The sequence below is a fragment of the Ictalurus furcatus genome, chromosome 23, assembly GCF_023375685.1.
Source record: "Ictalurus furcatus strain D&B chromosome 23, Billie_1.0, whole genome shotgun sequence".
Taxonomy (NCBI): Eukaryota; Metazoa; Chordata; class Actinopteri; order Siluriformes; family Ictaluridae; genus Ictalurus; species Ictalurus furcatus.
The window spans coordinates 13,921,628-13,940,097 of record NC_071277.1 but is presented as its reverse complement, the minus strand read 5'-3'; the positions used below and the strand labels follow the sequence as shown (position 1 = coordinate 13,940,097).

Here is an 18,470-nt window from a genome sequence, read left to right as displayed (position 1 = left end):
CGTGTCCACAGTAAACAATGTCATGGCTGTCAACATCCGAAGAGCATGCGCTCGCTGACCACTCATGCACTTAGCTTGTGCATGTGCGCGCCCCCTCATCTCTCCAAGCGCGCTGCCAGAAGTGGAGGTCGTGATATTCGCACGTCTCACTCTGGTTGCTAGGCTATTTGGTTGCGTCATCAAACACGTCATTGTTCGGTCAAATTTATTCGGCCTTTTCACTTATAATAATTTCGGTTGCCGAACATTCGGTGCATCCCTAACATAACTATCAAAAGTGTGCGTAATAATTAAGGATGCATTGATACTGGTACTGGTATCGGTTATTGGTCCGATACCATGATCAATAATATGAGTACTCGTACTCATAAAAATGCTCTGATACCAACATCCATCCTTATTCTGTACTGCTTATCCTACAAAGGGTTGCAGAGGAGCCTTGAGCCCACCTGAGGGTACTCGGGGAACAAGGCAGGGAACAACATGGATGAGGTGCCAACCCATCTCAGGGCACAATCATGCACACATTCCAACATTACGGACAATTTACAGATGCCCGTCAGCCTGCAGCATGTCTTTGGACTGTGGGAGAACATGCAGCGTCTGCGCATGCAGGGCAAAGGCAGGGATTGAACCTCCAATCTTGGAGGTGCGAGGCAAGCGTGCTAACTACTAAGCCATTGTGCCCGCCCCTCAATACCAACATCCAATACTTATACTATGTGATGTTATGATACTATGTCAGGGGTGTCGAACCTTATCTGGAAAGGGCCAGTGAGAGTGCACTTTTTCATTCCAATCAAGCAGGAGCCACACCTGATTCCACCTGTTTAATCAGTTGATCTTAGCTTTCAATAGACTTGGTTTGAATGAAATCCTGCACCCACACTGGCCCTTTCTGGATAAGATTGGACACTCCTGTACTACGTGATGTAATCACACCATGATGTCAGCACAAAAGTATTTGTGAGCTTGGAGTACGGAAGTGAACGTGCGAAACCGTCACTTCAATTCTGTGAGCACTGAATACCGTGATGTGCAAGCTTCCTGTAAGTTTATTTGCGTGCAAGCTTCCTGCAAGCTTCCTTGTGAGTCAAGCTGCAATTCATTTTTAATGTCCACACTCAGGTTAATCTGAAACATAAAATGATGAGTTCATTGCTAGCAGCTCACAGTAGCAACCAAGCAATAAAATGTTCAGTGACATCCCTGATTGCTTGATTCTATGTAGTTCTATTGCATAGTTCTATGTAATTCTATGGCATTATTTGTCATATATACATTACAGCACAGTGAAATTCTTTGTTCGCAAAACCCTGCTTGTTAGGAATCTGGGGTCAGAGCGCAGGGTCAGCCATGATATGGCGCCCCTGGAGCAGAGAGGGTTAAGGGCCTTGCTCAAGGGCCCAACAGTAGCAGCTCGGGCATGAGTACCAAAAAACATGAACTCATACTCAACCCCTGGTAATAATGGTATAACTTATAAGAACATGTACAAGACCACACTTACTATCTTTGTGAGGACCTTTCACTGACATAAATATTAAATGAAGTTAATTATTGCTACGCCTACACCTTAACCTAACCCTAACCTTAACCTCAGTAACCATAAGGAAACCTTTTGGCTCTTTTAGTTTCTCTTAATAAAAGCTACATTTTTTGTTTTGTAAGCTATATCTGAAATGATCAGGTGTTCTGATTCTTGTGAGGACATTTGGTTCCCACGAAGATATAAACACACACACACACACACACACACACACACGCACACGCACACGCACACACACCTGCTCCTCCCTCTGGGCCCTAGTGATCAGTGTTTCCGGCTTAAGAGAACACCAGCAGATTAACCACATGTGTGAACTGAGCTTCAACCAAAGCCTGCTGTGTGCTTTCTATCGCCCTCACTCTTGCTCTCATGCACATTTTATTTCTGGTGCTCCCTAGGGCTTCTTGAAAAGCTCTGGCACTATGGGTTTAGTTACTTGCACGCACACACACACACACACGCTCACACACACACGCACAAAAACACACATGAAAAAGAAGAGGGTCATACACAACCGCCACTTTCAAAGAGACAACAAACGCATCACCCACACAGCTCAGTTTCATAAACCTACACCATCGATACCCATCGCAGTTTACAAACAGAATGATCAGAAATCTTTATATTTCAGTTTATATTGAAATACTGTTGCATTTGTAGCACATCAAGCCACAGAAGCGCACACATGGCTATCACTATCGGCACTGTTTGTACCTATATGATTCATCAGTCTAGTTTGTGGTGTACTCAGCTTCCAAATCTAGACCTGACTGTGAGCTTTAATCTAATTGATTATTTAGTCATCTAATAATAATTTACATCTAAGTCCAGATTCCAGATTCTAAAATAATCATCAACTCTTCAATCAGGTCCACAAGATTTAATGTAGGCCATATAAACACGAAAGAGAACAAAACATCCCGTCCAGAGAAAAACAAAACAGAGAAAGAGTGAGAAACAGCGATAGAGCAAAAGAAGTAGTGGGAGGATGGAAAAACTGAAAGTGCCTGCGGCAGAAATGAAACAGAACTCTCAAGGAGATGTCAATCTCGAGTAGTGCCGCAAAAGTCAGATGAAAAAGGCCATGGCGTGGTCCTGTCTCTCACTTGTCCACCCCCGTTTCCACCACAGATCTGCCCACTCGCTCTTTTATCTGCCCCAATGGGGAAGTCCCGGCATGCGACTAAGGAAGGGGGTGGCGTTATAAACTTGTAATGAGGAATCACCCTTACGTTCTTGTTACCTTCATCGATGTCCTCACCTTTTCAAATGAAAGTCTTTGAAGATGAGATCAAATCTCAGATATAACCTCACATAGCAGCAACTTCACCACACAGTGTGTAGACATTACACATTTATGACTCAGTTCACAGGTACTGTTGTAATATTATTCGCGTTTCAGCTTTAACACTGTTGTGTGGTCGGTAAGATGACTTAATTAAGTGGAATGTTTTGCTGTGATCTTAGCTAAAATTATGAATAAACATAATCTTTTGGCTGTTGCTGTTTCAAGTATGCCAAGTATGTCAAGTATACTTGCGTCAAATCAGCTAAATCGATAAAAATGGCAAAATAAATAAACAAATAAATTAAATTCAAGGATTGTTATTAATATTATTGAAGTAAAACTCTAACACATCCATATGGTTTATGACTTTTTGGTGATGCACACAAATATGTTGCTGAATGACCAGACTTCTGATTGGCATAGGGACTGAATAATGATTGGTCGAGAGGTATTGTTTGGAAATTATGAATAAACAAAAATACAAAATGCAGGCAAAAAAATCATGCACCAACCAAATGAATTCGTCCTCAGTAACTGCTTTCTCCTGGTCAGGCTCACAGAGTCTATCCCAGGAACACTGGGCGTGAGGCAGGAATACACCCAGAAGGGAACACCAGTCTATCTCTGGGCCTCCAAACAAATTTTAGAGTCGATAATCCAGCTAGCTGCATGATTTTGGAGGGTAGGAACACTATTAGTTATGCCTTTGTGCTGCCACTGTTAAAATGTAAAGCTATCGGGAGTCCAAGAATACAAAACTGGCCATGATCTCTAAGTAGGACGGACGGCAATACTCTCTCCCCTGTCAGTCACAGCGGCACTAAACTTCAATTCTGGGAGTCTGTCAGCTCATGTATGCAGAAGAGGGTAGATAGCACTTTCCTCCAAGTTTGTTACACTGTGACCTAGCATGAGCAGCAGTTGGTGCATGTCTCTGAGGAAGCACATGTTAGCCTTTACTTTCTCTGACTGGTAACTGTTGTGTAATAGGAGAGAGCTAGCTAGTGTGTGGGATTTGGCAAATGATCAAATTGGGGGTGCGGGGATCAATGGGGTATAAAAAAATTAGATTGTAAGTGGATTTGTTATTGGTATATTTTCCCCTGAATGTCACAGGTTTCTCTGACAAGGCACAATTTGCAAGAAAAAAATTAATAAATTATTACGCAATGCGTGCAATGTAAAATGGCATGGTTTTAAGTACCAGAACGGTTGGTTTGAGTATTTCAGAAACTGCTGATCTCCTGGGATTTTCACACACAGTCTCTAGAGTTTATATTAACACTGCATGAGTAATAGTTCTGAGGGTGGAAACGTCTTGTTGATGAGAGAGGTCAGAGGAGAATGGTTTGAGCTGCTTAGAAGGATATAGTAACTCAAATAATCACTCTTTATAACCGTGGTGAGCAGAAAAGCATCTCACCATGTACAAAACATTGAACATTGAGGTGGATGAGCTACAACAGCCGAAGACCATATCAGGTTCCACTCCTGTCAGCCAAGTAAAGCTATCATGGGCACAGGCTCACCCAAACGGGACAGTTTCACCTGGTCTTTGTCCAGTCTTCAACTTGTCTTGTTTCAGTAAGTGTGTGCCCATGATAGCCTCAGATTCTTGTTCTTGGCTGACAGGAGTGGAACCTGGAAGTCTTCTGCTGTTGTAGCTCATCCTCGTCAGGGTTTGATGTGTTGTCCATAGTGAGATGCTTTTCTGCTCACCACGGTTGTAAAGAGTTATTTGAGTTACTATAGACTTCCTGTCAGCCCAAACCAGTCTGGTCATTCTCCTCTGATCTCTCTCATCAAGGCATTTCAGCCTGTAGACCCTCTGCTCACTGGATGTTTTTTTTCCCCCGCACTATTCTCTGTAAACTCTAGAGACTGTTGTGTGTCAAAATCCTAGGAGATCAGCAGTTTCTGAGATACTTAAACCAGCCCTTCTGGTACTTAAAACCATGCCACGGTTAAAGTCACAGAGATTACACTTTTCCCCCATTCTGATGTTTGATGTGAACATTAAGTGAAGCTCTTGACCTGCATCTGCATTATTTTATGCATTGCACTGCTGACACATGATTGAATTATTAGATAACTGCATGAATGTGTAGGTGTACTGGTGTTCCTATTAAAGTGGATGGTGAGTGTATGTATTATATGAGCATTTCATAATGGTTTTGTGACCGTGATTTCTGTGTGTGTGTATGTTTGAAGCTTTTGGGGGAGGGAGGGCGAGGCTCATTCTTGTGTTAAAGCTCTGCTGCCACTCGTCACAGCGTGAGTCCGGCCCTGCTGATCCCCCTCAACAAACTCACTAACAGATGATCAATATTACATGAGCCGCTCAGTGCACACACACACACACACACACACACACACACACAGTTGGTGTGTCTTCATGAGCCCCTCCCCTCCTGCTCTAATAGAAGGCTGTAATGAAGACTCCAGGGGGATCTGCTACCTGTCACTCTGGATCGATCTGCCTGCTCCCTGACTGACAGCTTCACCAAGCCGCCCTCCACCTGCCTCTGTCTGTACGACTCCTGAAGGCTCCAAACCATAATTTATTGGGAGATTATACAATATAGTTGCATGTTACTTATAAAGAAATTAGAGCCCAGGAACAGATCCAAAATAAATCATCTGCTTTTATTTCCTTATTTTTGATCCTTTACTTCAACACCATGTCCAGTTATTTTCAGTTATATCTGGGAGGACTGTACCTTTAGTATGATGGTGTGCTTTCTTATTATACAATACTCACCCCATGGCTGATGTAAGAGCTAAAATCTATCAAAAATTCTTTAGTTGTGCTGTGTGTTTTATCTCTATACAAGTATTATGGTGGAGATGTGTGAATTGTTTGCCCAGCCGGGGGCTCACACCCCACCCCTTTCCCATGGCCCTGCTCACCATCAGCAAAACACAGAGTCAAGATACTCTACACACAGAAATCCAACAGTATCCTGAATAATCTTAACCACTTTGTCATGTCACGGCAAACTAGTGACTCCATTTCCCTGAATGCACCACGAACTACAAACATAGCCGATGACTACAACTCCCACTGGAACACACAGGGCACCTTCTCCTGAGGACTAAACACACACACCTGTTCCCAATCACATTGACAATCACACCACGCTACATATGAGACTTTCTGAACACTATGTATTTGTGAAGTAATACGTTCAGTTGCCATAGTCTCTGTTTATTACCAAGCCATTCCATTGTTTTGTCTGTTCTGGTTTGGATTCTGCTTTGAATTTGACTCTGATTTCTGCTTCACCTGTTTCAGCTTGATCGCCTGACCACTGCCTGCCTTTGTTTATGTCTTCTGCCTTGCCCTTTGGATGTTATAATCTTCATTAAAGCTCGTCTCTGCACTTGCATTGGTCTCAGCCTCCATTAAGTGACACTCTTGTGGTGATAAAAAAATTCATTTGTTTATACCGATTGCAAATGTACTGCGAGAAAGGGTTAAAACCATTGCTGGTGCTGTTGCACTTGGTTCCAGTTTAATTGAATTGTATTTAAAACCACTAATTCTGTCCATTCAAAAACCACCGAGCCCTTTATAGTTCATATGTACAAGGAAAAACACCATGTCTGACATTTTTCCCTTCGCATTTACTTCTGAACTTCCTAATGACAATTGCCCTGGTATGTTCTGTGAAACCTTTCTGTAGATAACCATGATTTCTATAAATCAGTGTTTTCTCATTTCCTTCCTACACTTAGCTCTTAGTACAGCATCATTACTGATGTCAATATTACGGAATTCCATTAGGTCCATTGAATGATCAATAAGCCGCAGCCTAAGACCACCATGATGGATCACCAGAGGCCTGTAGGACACCCATGATATGAACCCATGATATGTGTAAAACTCAAAATATCATTAATATCCATTACAATTGATTGCATGACCACCAGGAATCAACAGAACAATGCAAATTTTCAGTAATTTTTGCAATTAAACGCAGTATAATTTGTACAAATAACAATAGGCATTGCCAAAAAGCCGCTTTTTGAGGAATCCACATGTAGACCTAGATCCTTAATGAGCAAGCCAGTGTTGGAGAAAAACAACATGATGAAGAAACCTTGCAAGGAGCCAGACTCAAAAGAGAACCAATCCTCTTCTAGGTGACACCAGATAGTGGGATTTTGATCATTTTTCAATTGTCGGTGTACTTTCATATTCTTAAACTCGCAAGTCCAGACTTGCATGATACATGATGACTGCCACACTCTCCTAATTACATGTATTTCATATTACTTTTACTATAGTTACATAGGAATTCCTAGTATTTATATGATTCGAGATGAAAAACCAAATAATAGGCTGTGGGTTTAAGAGGTTAAGTGGAATGTTGAAATGTTGTACCTGACTACCTAGACCATCTAATTATTGTAATGTCCACCAGAGCAACTTTCAGAGATGCTTTATAGTGTTCGTCAAAAACATATCCTCTAGTTGGATCACTAGGTTAGGGACAAAGAGTAGCATCAGTCTAAAAACCCTGGCCTCTCATCAACAAGGCATTTCCACCTGTGGAACTGCTGTTCACTGGATGTTTTTTGCACCATTCTGTGTAAACTCTACAGACTGTTGTGCTTGAAAATCCCAGGAGATCAGCAGTTTCTGAAATACTCAAGCCGGCTTGTCTGGGAACAAAAACCACACCACAGTCAAAGTCACAGAGATCACACATTTTCCCCATTCTGATGTTTGATGTGAACATTAACTGAAGCTGTTGACCTGTATCTACATGATTTTATGCATTGTGTTGCTGCCACATGATTGGCTGATTTGGTAATTCCACGAATAAACAGGGGTACGTGTGATCCTATTAAAATGACTGTATTTTGAAATCCAGAAAAATCTTTAATATGGAAGACAGGACAAGTGACACTTCAGTTGATAAAGCATACTGGTGGATGTAAGCTAATGCTAATGCTAGGTATCCTTTACAAAGCATACTGGTGGTCTACATTCATTTTATGAAGTGTCAATGAATTACACTGGGTTTTCTTTGTTTGTTTCTAAAGTATTACATTACCACTGCTGTTATTTATATTTGTCTAAAGTTTTGACAAGAGTTTGTTACATGATCATAGCCTAGCATCTGATTTGCTAGCTTGGGTGATAGCTTAAAGACTCACTACGTATCCATGCATGTTTTTGTAACTGTTTTCCCCCTGAAAATGCCAGTGTTTTTGTTAGCACTGTTGCAGTGTTGTTACTTTTTCACACAGAAGGTACTGGCTTTGCTAAGTATTTGATGCTAGCAGAGAATTTAGCCATATAGCAGCTGTGGTGCAAGGGCATATAGAACAAGACGAGTTCAAACCTGTTTCATAATCTTATATTTGGTTTACTATACTCTTATAATAGGAAATACTAGATAGATTTGACTGTATTCAAGATATTTTCACTTGATTATGTGACATTATTTTGGCAGTGTGGTGCCTATTCCTGGTCTATAGTAGCTATATAATCTTTTATACTTAATATTATTTGTATGAAGTTATACTTCTGCTGCGGTTGTCCAATTGTACTTTTTACATGTGTCATATTTTTTATGCTGATTTAGACCTAACCCAAAAAAATTGGTGTATAACGACAGTAAAGACAAAAGTAAAGTGAATTCAGTTTTAACACAGTCCACTGGCATCCTTGTCGTTAAAATTACAGAGCCGTTTGTACTTCAATATAAAAAGAAAAACAAAAAAAACAAAAGACCATGACATTTTACTGAGTGGGTGTGTGCAAGCATGCATTTACCTACTGCATGTGTACGTTTGTGTGTGCATGGCTGGTGCACTTGCTGTTGACATGTCAAGACTGTGAAAGAGAGAGATGTAGAGAGACAGAGAATGAACAGCCATGTCAATGTGCGTGCATGCTTGAAGTATGTGTGTGTGTGTGTGTGTGTACTTCGCCTCTAAAATGTCACCACGCGGATCGATGAGGTTTAACGAGGCCTGTAGGCCTGATCTGCCCGCTCTCTTTCATGGAATCCCCTAAAATCATTGTCCCTCCCCGATACTTAACGTTCTCTTACCCTATCAGTGTAATGGGGTCTTGGGGGACAACAAGCAGCAGCGATGCACACACTTACACACAAAGGTTAGGGGATAAGGGTTAGGGTATGTAGCTAAGGAGGGAGGTTTAACGATCTAAAACAGGTTCCCTTGCTACCTTGTGTTATGGCCATAACGATATATGTACTTGAATAAATGTACAGTATCATGTACAGATGATATTGCAAATAGTTATATCGTTGATTGTAGGCTGATCATTTGGAGCTTAAACACTGCATATTTAAACGCTGTGTTATTTGAATATAAATTTCATGTATTTGTGTTTTTTACATCATATTAAATTAAATGATTTTTTTTCCCTGTAGTGTGTGGAGTAAATTTCCATGTTTGCCAATGTTATGTTTTTTGTTTTGAACTTGCTAGGGTTACTTGCTTGTGTTTTTTGAGATTAAAAAAAAAAATCCAGATGGAGTTTTTTTTTTTTTACCACTTTTACTTGTGGCTTTCTCATTAGGGATCTAGATCTATGCCCAGAATTATGTAAAGATGTTTTATGACAATATGTATTTTTTTAAGTACTATACAAATGATATTACATTGAATTGAATTTATAATTAATTAATTAAAAGTATATATATATATATATATATATATATATATATATATATATATATATATATATATATAAAACCTTTTGATCTTTTGTTTAAAAAAATTACAAAAATACTCTGCTCTCATGGATATCAAACAATTGCAAACAAAACATAGGTTTATCCCCCCAAAAAATATAGGTGTGCAATTCATATGAGAAAAGTATATTCCCATTGATATTTAAATTTTTTTAGTACATCTGGGTGACTAGAAACCATTCAACCATGACTTCCTGTTTCACAGGGGTATAAATATGAGGTAACACATAGACCAAATTCCCTTAGTCATTCATAACAATGGGTAAGACCAAGGAATATAGAGTTGATGTGCGGCAAAAGGTTGTTGAGCTTCACAAAATGAGAAGTGGCTAAAAGAAAATAGCACAAGCATTGAAAATGCCCATTTCCACCATCAGCCAACTAGAAATGTTATGAATCAACCTGGAATTGGACGTGTATCTATACTGTCTCAACGCACTGTGAAGTGGATGGTTCGAGTGGCCAAAAAATCACCTACATCACCACAAATAGTTTGGAAGGGTTTCAAGTAAAAAGCCTCTACTCTCATCCAAAAACAAACTCAAGCGTCTTCAGTTTGCCAGACACTACTGGAACTTCAGATGGGATCGGGTTCTATGGTCAGATGAAACCAAAATAGAGCTTTTTGGCAATAAACACCAGAGGTGGTTTTGTTGCACACAGAGAGGTAGCCATATGGAAAAGTACCTCATGTCCACCCTGTCCATATAGAAACCCTGTGGGGTGAACTGAAGAGGAGAGTCCACCAGTGTGGACCTTGAAATTTGAAGGATCTTCTAGATTCTGTATGGAGGAATGGTCTCTGATCCCTTGCCATGTATTCTCCAACCTCATCAGGCATTATAGGAGAAGACTCAGAGCTGTTCTATTTTCAAAGGGAGGAAGCACAATGTACTGACTAAAAGGGAGTCAATAATTGTTGGACACCTATATTTAACAGATTTTTTTATATATATAAACCTGTGTTTTGTTAGCAATATATAGATGATAGATAACGCGCTTAGTGAAGATGAATGAATGAATTGATGAATGAATATTTAGAGCCATATACTGTATATCCCACATCTACAGAATATATACAAAGATTCTGACATTAAAATAATTGAATTCAAACATTTACATAGTGATGATTCTTCTATTTAACTGATTATTTAAAAAGATTATCTGCTCAGATGGAAATTTCCTATTTCTACCGGCCTCAGTCAGTTTACTTTAGAAGTTTCCAAATAATTGCCACTGCTGTGATAATATATGGCATTTAATCTTGTCCTATTTGAAAATATGTGAAGTTTGAACTTTATTATAGGTTATATAACCTGACGCACTGCAAATCGTTCAGATCCTTCCACGCCTAGTCAGCGTTCTCTGGAAAGTGATCGATCTTGCAGTGTACAAGCACCAACAAAACTTCACACGCTTTCAGACAAAATAATCAGTTTTTTCTTTATGATTTCAAAGTGCTGAACAGAGCCTCCAGTGAACCAAAGAGAAAAAAAAAAGAAATCCAAACAAATCAAAAAGAGACTTTTTTTTTTATAATCTTGTTTTTTTCTTTGAAAATAAGAAACTAACAAATAAACAAACAAAAATAAACAAATGCACAAACAAACTCGTACCACAAGATTTGAAAAATCTATTGGATAAAAACACTTCAAAATATTAGTTTTGTATTGTGTGTGTATATATATATATATATTTATATATTTATATAATTCTCCATTTGTCGCAAATGGTTGCCTTTGGGCGATGTTAGTGGAAAAGCCCAGTCTGTGAATGTGTCCGAGCCCTTTGAGGAGCTGGCCGTCTTTCGCAAACAAAATAAATACAGGCAAGAAAGGCGAGAAAAAAGAAAACCATGCATATAATCTGTTTTTTTTTTTTGTACAAATAAAAGACAACTTTTTTGCAACAAAGTCCTGCGTATTAATAGATGGTGTTAACAATAGAAACTTATAAAAATGAGCATGAGCACGGAATGTTTCATCCCTCCCACCCTCTTCCCCACTCTATCATTCCCTCTTTCCGTGCCCCATCCCTCTCATTCGTCTCTCCTTTCTTTCTTTTTTAAGTGCTTGTAGCCCAAATCCCTTGCTCTCTTTTTTATTTTTATTTTTTATTTTTTTTTTAGCTCTATACTCCTAACCCTAAAATTGGCTGATTTGCAAAAACCAGAATAAAATAAAAAATAAAACTCTACAGTAATTTCAAGTCTCTAGAACTTGCTCACGAGTTGCAAGAGTTAGTGAGCAGACTGGTGTGTGAGAAATCTGCCTGGTTTGATATCATTACTTCACAGGGTGAGTCATAGTATTAAAATAATTTAGAGTTGAAATAGAAATGGAACACACACACACTCTCCTGCGTTTTCTTTCCTACTCTTCCGTCTAATCTTTGTCGATTTTTTTCTTTTTAAATAGCACTTAGTAAATTGCACTTGTATGCAGTTTTGGGAGTGTGATTCGGTGGTTAGAATTTAATGCACTATGTCTGGATGTCTGTTGATTCGTTTTGCCTCAAGCTTTCCACAGAGACACATATACACTGTCGCACACACTCTGTTTTATGTCCTTTGTGTCTCGTGTGTAACTGTGTGTAAGTGTATATGGAGCATACTGACTGCCTTTTGACTCAATAGAAACCTTCCAACCTTCCATTTCTCAACTTATTTCTCTCTCTATTACACACACACACACACACACACACTGAATCACAGTCCAAAAGCACAGCTCTGCTCCCTCTCTTCACCCCCACACCCAAATACACACACATTCACACACATCATCAGACACAGAGCTGAGGTGGAAAGAGGGTACATCTGGAGACTCCTGAGAGAAAATTTGAGTTCACTGAGTCTCTCTTCAGGCTCTGTCCTCTGTGGTGTGTCCCCAGCCTATGGGCGTGCCCAGGCGAGCTTTGTGGGCGTGTCTGTATTAGTAGGGCAGTGTGTCCAGGAACCTGTCGATGAGTGGCGGAGGTGGGACCAGGTCCTCCAGCTTTAAGTAGAAGATCCTCTGAAGGCCTTGAGTGCGCTGTGACCTAAGCTCTGCCTTCAGGCCAAGAACGGCAGCCACTGGGGGCGGTGCTTTGCCTGCTGCAGCCACACCCGTGGCCCCGCCAGAGCTCAGGTGTTCTCGAAGGCAGCAGACGAGCTTAGACTGCAGCTCCTCCACCTTCTTGGGCTCCTTGAGGCCGGGACATTGTTCTGAGGAGAAAGAGACAGATAAAGAATGAGTGTGTGGTCAAAGTTCATTTTCAACTGAATGCAACTGATCTATGAATCAATCAATCAATCAAACAAACAATCAATCAATCAATCTATCTATCTATCTATCTATCTATCTATCTATCTATCTATCTGTTTGGGTTACTTAAATTTGTACTAAAAGCTGAACCATACAAAAACAATTAAACAGTAGGCTTGTTTCAGTTTCTCCATAAATAGAAGTCAAATGTAAATAATAAAACCACGTATACGGACAGGATGTGAGTCACGATTTCGAATCCTAGACCTGCCAGAGAAACACTGTTTATACAACATACCTAACCCCTCCCGTGTTTATATTCTCTATCAGTCATAAGTTACTTTAGATAAAAGTATCTGCTAAATGAAAAAAGTAGACATATTACTGAGTAACAAGGTTTGCTGTTACAACTCAATGTTGTTGTTGTTTTTTTATATATAACTTTGTGCCCTCTTATGTCACTGAATTGTACATCTAAAACAAAAAAAATGACTGTGATTTTTCCAACTGCTCTGTTTACATCTTTTGTACACTTTTCTGGCCCCAATCTTCAGAATCTTAAAGGTTATCATATATATATATATATATATATATATATATATATATATATATATATATATATATATATATATGCATCAACAGTGCGAGACAATAAGTTATTGTCACGGGATTAAACAAATCTTGTCTTGTTGTGGAGAAAGGTTATTTTGTTTTCGGCACTTAAGGGGTAAGTGGATGAGATAATCTTGCATGTTTACTGTCAGGCTGTGGGAAAAGGTCTGTGGTTGGTCGACTGTCATGTCAGTCAAATAACCGCTTCCTGTAAAAGTAGGCCAAATTTACTGACTAAATGTAGCACATTCTTTAGTGAATGCTAGCTTATCTACATTCACACATCATACACACCTGGCATCATCATCACGAGGCGTCTCTTTTGATAAATATTGTTAATTGAGTTGAAATTAATGTTTATATTGTATTTTAAATTCATTTTTACAATTGTTATTAAATCAAAATTCACACCCTCGATCCATAAGATATATATATATATAGACAGAGAGAGAGAGAGAGAGATTTTCAGCCTAAATAAGGTGTCAAACCTTTTTGCAAGATAAGGACATTGGGAGATAAGGGCACACACATGATTATTTCTCTGAAAGGATTACCATAAACACAGGACACAATTAGGACAATTAGTAAGATTATGTGTTGCTGCTCAAAAGCTAAATTTGATTAGGGCTCAATACTAATGTAGTTACCAAACGTGACACCACCAGCAGCTTCCTAATGTGAGACTGATGCACGACCTTCTACCCCCCCAACACCCCCCCCCAAAACACACACCATATACACACCTCATACTCATAGATTCACTTTTTTTCTGCTAATTTGTGTGATTAAAACAAGGAAAGGTGCAAAAGGGAACACTTGAGCATGTCCTTACAGAGAAACATTTGTGGTGTGTGTGTGTGCGTGTGTGTGTGGTCTGGGTTAGAAAAGGAACAAATGTCACACTTGTCCTAGTTGCTGTCTCACTGAGTTAGTGTGAAGCTTCTGCTTTATCACTTTAGTGCTGGTGTGTCAATAACAAGCCTCGAGCCTGCCTACTTCACACACTTCTCACTCCACGCTGGATGTTTCATCAATCCAAATGAATTGCAGATTACGAACTGATTATATTCGTTACAAAGACCCCTATATACATACATGTTACATGTAGTTTGAATGAAATGTGCATGCGAGGATTGGCATTTGAGTGTCAGTGTTGCCATAGCAGCACGCAAGACAAGGAGTTATGTCACTTTAGGTTGCTGAGGTGAGTTTTTCATATTAGCTGGGTGTTTAATCACCTTCGAAACATTAGTTCGTTGTCCTTCTCAGAACTTTAAAAATGTCAAATTGAAAATTATATATATATATATATATATATATATATATTGCTCTCACTTTGTGCCAGGAGCCAAAAAAATGGTCAAAGTATATGCAAATATTCTGATTGTGGCAGTAATCTGAATTAAACATTAACACGGTTATTATTCTTAAAAATGTAACACATTATTAAATGCTTAGTCAAGTAGAAATTTCATTTGACCTGGCCTTAATCCGTTTACTCTATTTGGATTTAGATTATCGGATTTTTTTTTTTTATTCCAATTGAGCTATCAAGTAGTTTCTTAAGGGTTTATTAGACTGCGTGTAAACATAGATACTGTGTGTGTGTGTGTGTGTGTGTGTGTGTGAGTGTTGCTTTCATTTATTCTCATGCTGTGGGTGTTCAGCAGCTGCATTGTCCCTCGTTCTACTTTCGCTCCCTCTTTCTCTCGCTCTCTAGGGGCTGATCGATGGCACTCTTTCGCCGCAGACACTTTTAGAGGGTCGATAGTTTGAGTAGCAGAGTGGAGGGAGAGAGAGAGAGAGAGAGAGAGAGAGAGAGAGAGGAAAAAGAGGGGAGCAGGGCTCCACTGAGTAGTGCTCGATTCCTCCCACTACAGAGCTAAGTGCTGCTCCATGGAGGCCAACACATACCCACCCACACACACACACACACACACACACACACATTCTGCTGAAGGCTGATGGTTCTGGGTGAACGAACACATGGAAAGAAGGTCTGTCCCTTAAGTGCCTCAACTTTCTAGCATTTTATTGAAACAGATAATCAGAAAATCATTTCTCCTGTCATTAATATTAAAAAAGCTGATTATAGTGTAATTATGTCCTTTTGTGTGTGTTACCATGTCAAAAATGATGTTTCACCATTTGCATACTCTGCTGAATACCCACAATCAAGCTACACTAAAAAAAATGAAATGAAATAAAAAACAAAATGTAAATAAACAAAGCGAATAAATAAATACATCAATAAATAATCCAAAACTCCAACATATAAACCAGTCGATTCAGCATTGAACCAGCTTACAAACGTAACAGCCTAATTATTGTGACACAACTAAATTAAATATTAAATCAATCCCGCGAGACGGTTAACCCGCTATAACGTATAACCATATATACTGCAAACTTCTACAACGACTCCTACTGAGTACATGATCATACCTAACACACATAAAATGACTGTGTGTGCAACTCACACGCATGAATTTATACTACAGATAAAACACATCTTTTCAATGTGGGACAGAAAAAGTGTAGGATGTGTATCATTTTTTAAACCGGAGGACAACATCGCATTTCAGATGAAGCCCTGGGTCGCCCTACTGTGTAGAATCATGCATGTGCATAATACCTGAAACACCTGCTGGTTCTCACAACACACACACTCACACACACACACACACTTTGCCACCCAATAATCAATAATCCCCAGCTGTCCTTATAGAAAACACACAAACCCCTTTTTCATTCTCTATCTCTATCTCTCTCCCGCTCACTCTCTTTTGCTGTGATTAAAAGGGGATTAGTCTTCCCGTGTAGGTAAACCCAGTCTCGGACATCACCTGTCCCCACACCTGAGATAATCAGCACCGGCCACACAAAGAGGTGTGAATGTGAGGGTGGGAGAGCGAGGGATCTGGGGGGGGAGGAATATGAGAATGTCCCAGAGGTTAGTTATCCTCACAGTGTGTATTAAGCTTGTGGTGTGTGTCGGCCTTGTGGTGTGTGTTACCTGTGAGCAGCACCAGAGCTGACAGGCACGAGAATGCGGGTAAGTCCAGGCTGAGACTCTGAAGATGAGAGCTGAAATCTCTGATTGAGTCGAGCCATTCTCCGAAACCTCGCAGACACTGCAGCCTGTGGAGCACCAGGCCCGTGCAGAATACAAACTTCTCCTCCGCCAACAACGACCTGCAGGAGAGAGAGAGAGAGAGAGAGAGAGAGAGGGAGGGAGGGAGGAATAGGAGTTAGCGCAATCATGAAGTGTTATTTATTCAGCCTCGCAGACATTGCAGCCTGTCCAGAGAACCAACTTTTCTGTACAGAAATGTAGAGATAAAGAGACACAGAGACGCTGAGGGACAAAAACAGGCAGAGGAATAAAAAAGAAAAGAAAAAGAAAGTGAGCAAAAGAAGAAGCATATCCAAAAACGATAAGCATTTGTGTGTTAGAGAGAGAGCGATGGGGAAAGTAACTAGAGAGTTAAAGGTCCTGACACAAACAAACAAACAAACAAACAAACAAGTTCTACTGAGAAACTAGAGCCAATAAAATCTGATATTAAAAGGATACATCGATTACAACTAATGTTCTGAAATGAACTGAAATGAAGTCCACACCACAGAGGTGGCAGAAGTCTATATTCATAATCCATCCGATCTATCCAATCCATTTTCTGTACCGCTTATCCAAAACAGGGGTCACGGAGCCTGAAGCCTATCCTAGGAAGCGCGGGACACCCTGGACAGGGTGCCAACCCATCACAGGACACAACCACACACACACTCACACACTACGGACAACTGGAAATGCCAATCAGCCTACAACGCATGTCTTTGGACTGGGGAAGGAAAAGGGAGTACCCGGAGGAAACCCTCGAAGCACGGTGAGAATGTGCAACCTCGGCGCACACAGGGACAAGGTGGGATTTGAACCAGGAGGTGCGAGGCAAACGTGCACTCTTGCTTCAATGGATAATCTCACCTTGATACTGTAGATTTGTACATAAGAACTGCTGCTGTAATTGTAAACACTGACTCTTTTACACAACCTATAGCTCTATACACAACATACAGTATATAAGCTGTTTTGTGACAATGTCAATGTTGTTCTCTTTGACTGTAATCACTGATATGGAGCGTTCTGTTGCATAACATGTATTAAACATCTATGGAAGGAGTCTCCAGTGTCAGGGCTTCGTAACTGTAAGCACCGTAAGTTTTCCACCATTTGAGAGTCTTACGCTTTCCAGCTGCTCTGCAACATGACGACCTGTGCTTTATTGTTGGTATTGTAAAATATACATGAATATATCACTACCTAGAGTGGTGCAGTATTTTGAGTGTTTAGGGTGGTGGTATGTGGTTCGGGATGTAGGCAAACAAACTACAAGCTACAATTTTCATGCCACTGTGAATCTATTTAAATTCTCTGTGTTTGTATATATATGTGTGTGTGTGTGTGTGTGTGTGTGTGTCCTCATGAGGTTATTGTTTGCTTGCTTTGGTTGCTTCCGTTTCTCTTGTCCTGCAACAATTCACTAAACCGCAAGCCGATTACAAAAAAAAACGTTTTCTGATGCTCTGTAGAAAGAGAGAGGGAGAGACAGAGAGACACAGAGAGAGAGACAGAGAGACACAGAGAGAGACAGAAATAGAGAGAGACAGAGAGAGACAGAGAAACACAGAGAGAGAGACAGAGAGACACAGAGAGAGAGACAGAAATAGAGAGAGACAGAGAGAGAGAGAGAGACAGAGAGACACACAGAGACAGACGGAGAGAGAGAGAGAGAGACAGAGAGAGAGTCAGAGAGACAGATGGAGAGAGAGAGAGACAAAGAAAGAGTCAGAGAGACAGACGGAAAGAGAGAGAGAGAGACAGAGAGAGAGAGAGACAGAGATAGACAGAGAGACAGACGGGGAGAGAGAGAGAGACAGAGAGAGAGAGAGAGACAGAGAGAGAGACAGAGAGACAGACGGAGAGAGAGAGAGAGAGAGGTTAGAGACTGATCACGAACTGTTGTTATTTATTCCACCTT

At 40.1% G+C, this 18,470-nt stretch overlaps 1 protein-coding gene across 6 annotated transcripts in view; it reads right to left on the bottom strand.

Moving 5' to 3' along the window:
- Nucleotides 1–10,433: 10,433 nt before the first annotated feature.
- nr4a3 (nuclear receptor subfamily 4, group A, member 3) overlaps nucleotides 10,434–18,470 on the bottom strand; it is a 32,878-nt gene continuing 24,841 nt past the window's right edge. For all 6 annotated transcript variants that reach the window (XM_053611522.1, XM_053611525.1, XM_053611523.1 and 3 more), the window contains 2 exons: nucleotides 16,445–16,623; nucleotides 10,434–12,776 (listed from right to left, as the gene is read on the bottom strand). In XM_053611522.1, coding sequence (XP_053467497.1) covers nucleotides 12,505–12,776; nucleotides 16,445–16,623 — 451 coding nt within the window. In that variant the 3' untranslated portion in view covers nucleotides 10,434–12,504. The remainder of the gene's footprint in view (nucleotides 12,777–16,444; nucleotides 16,624–18,470) is intronic.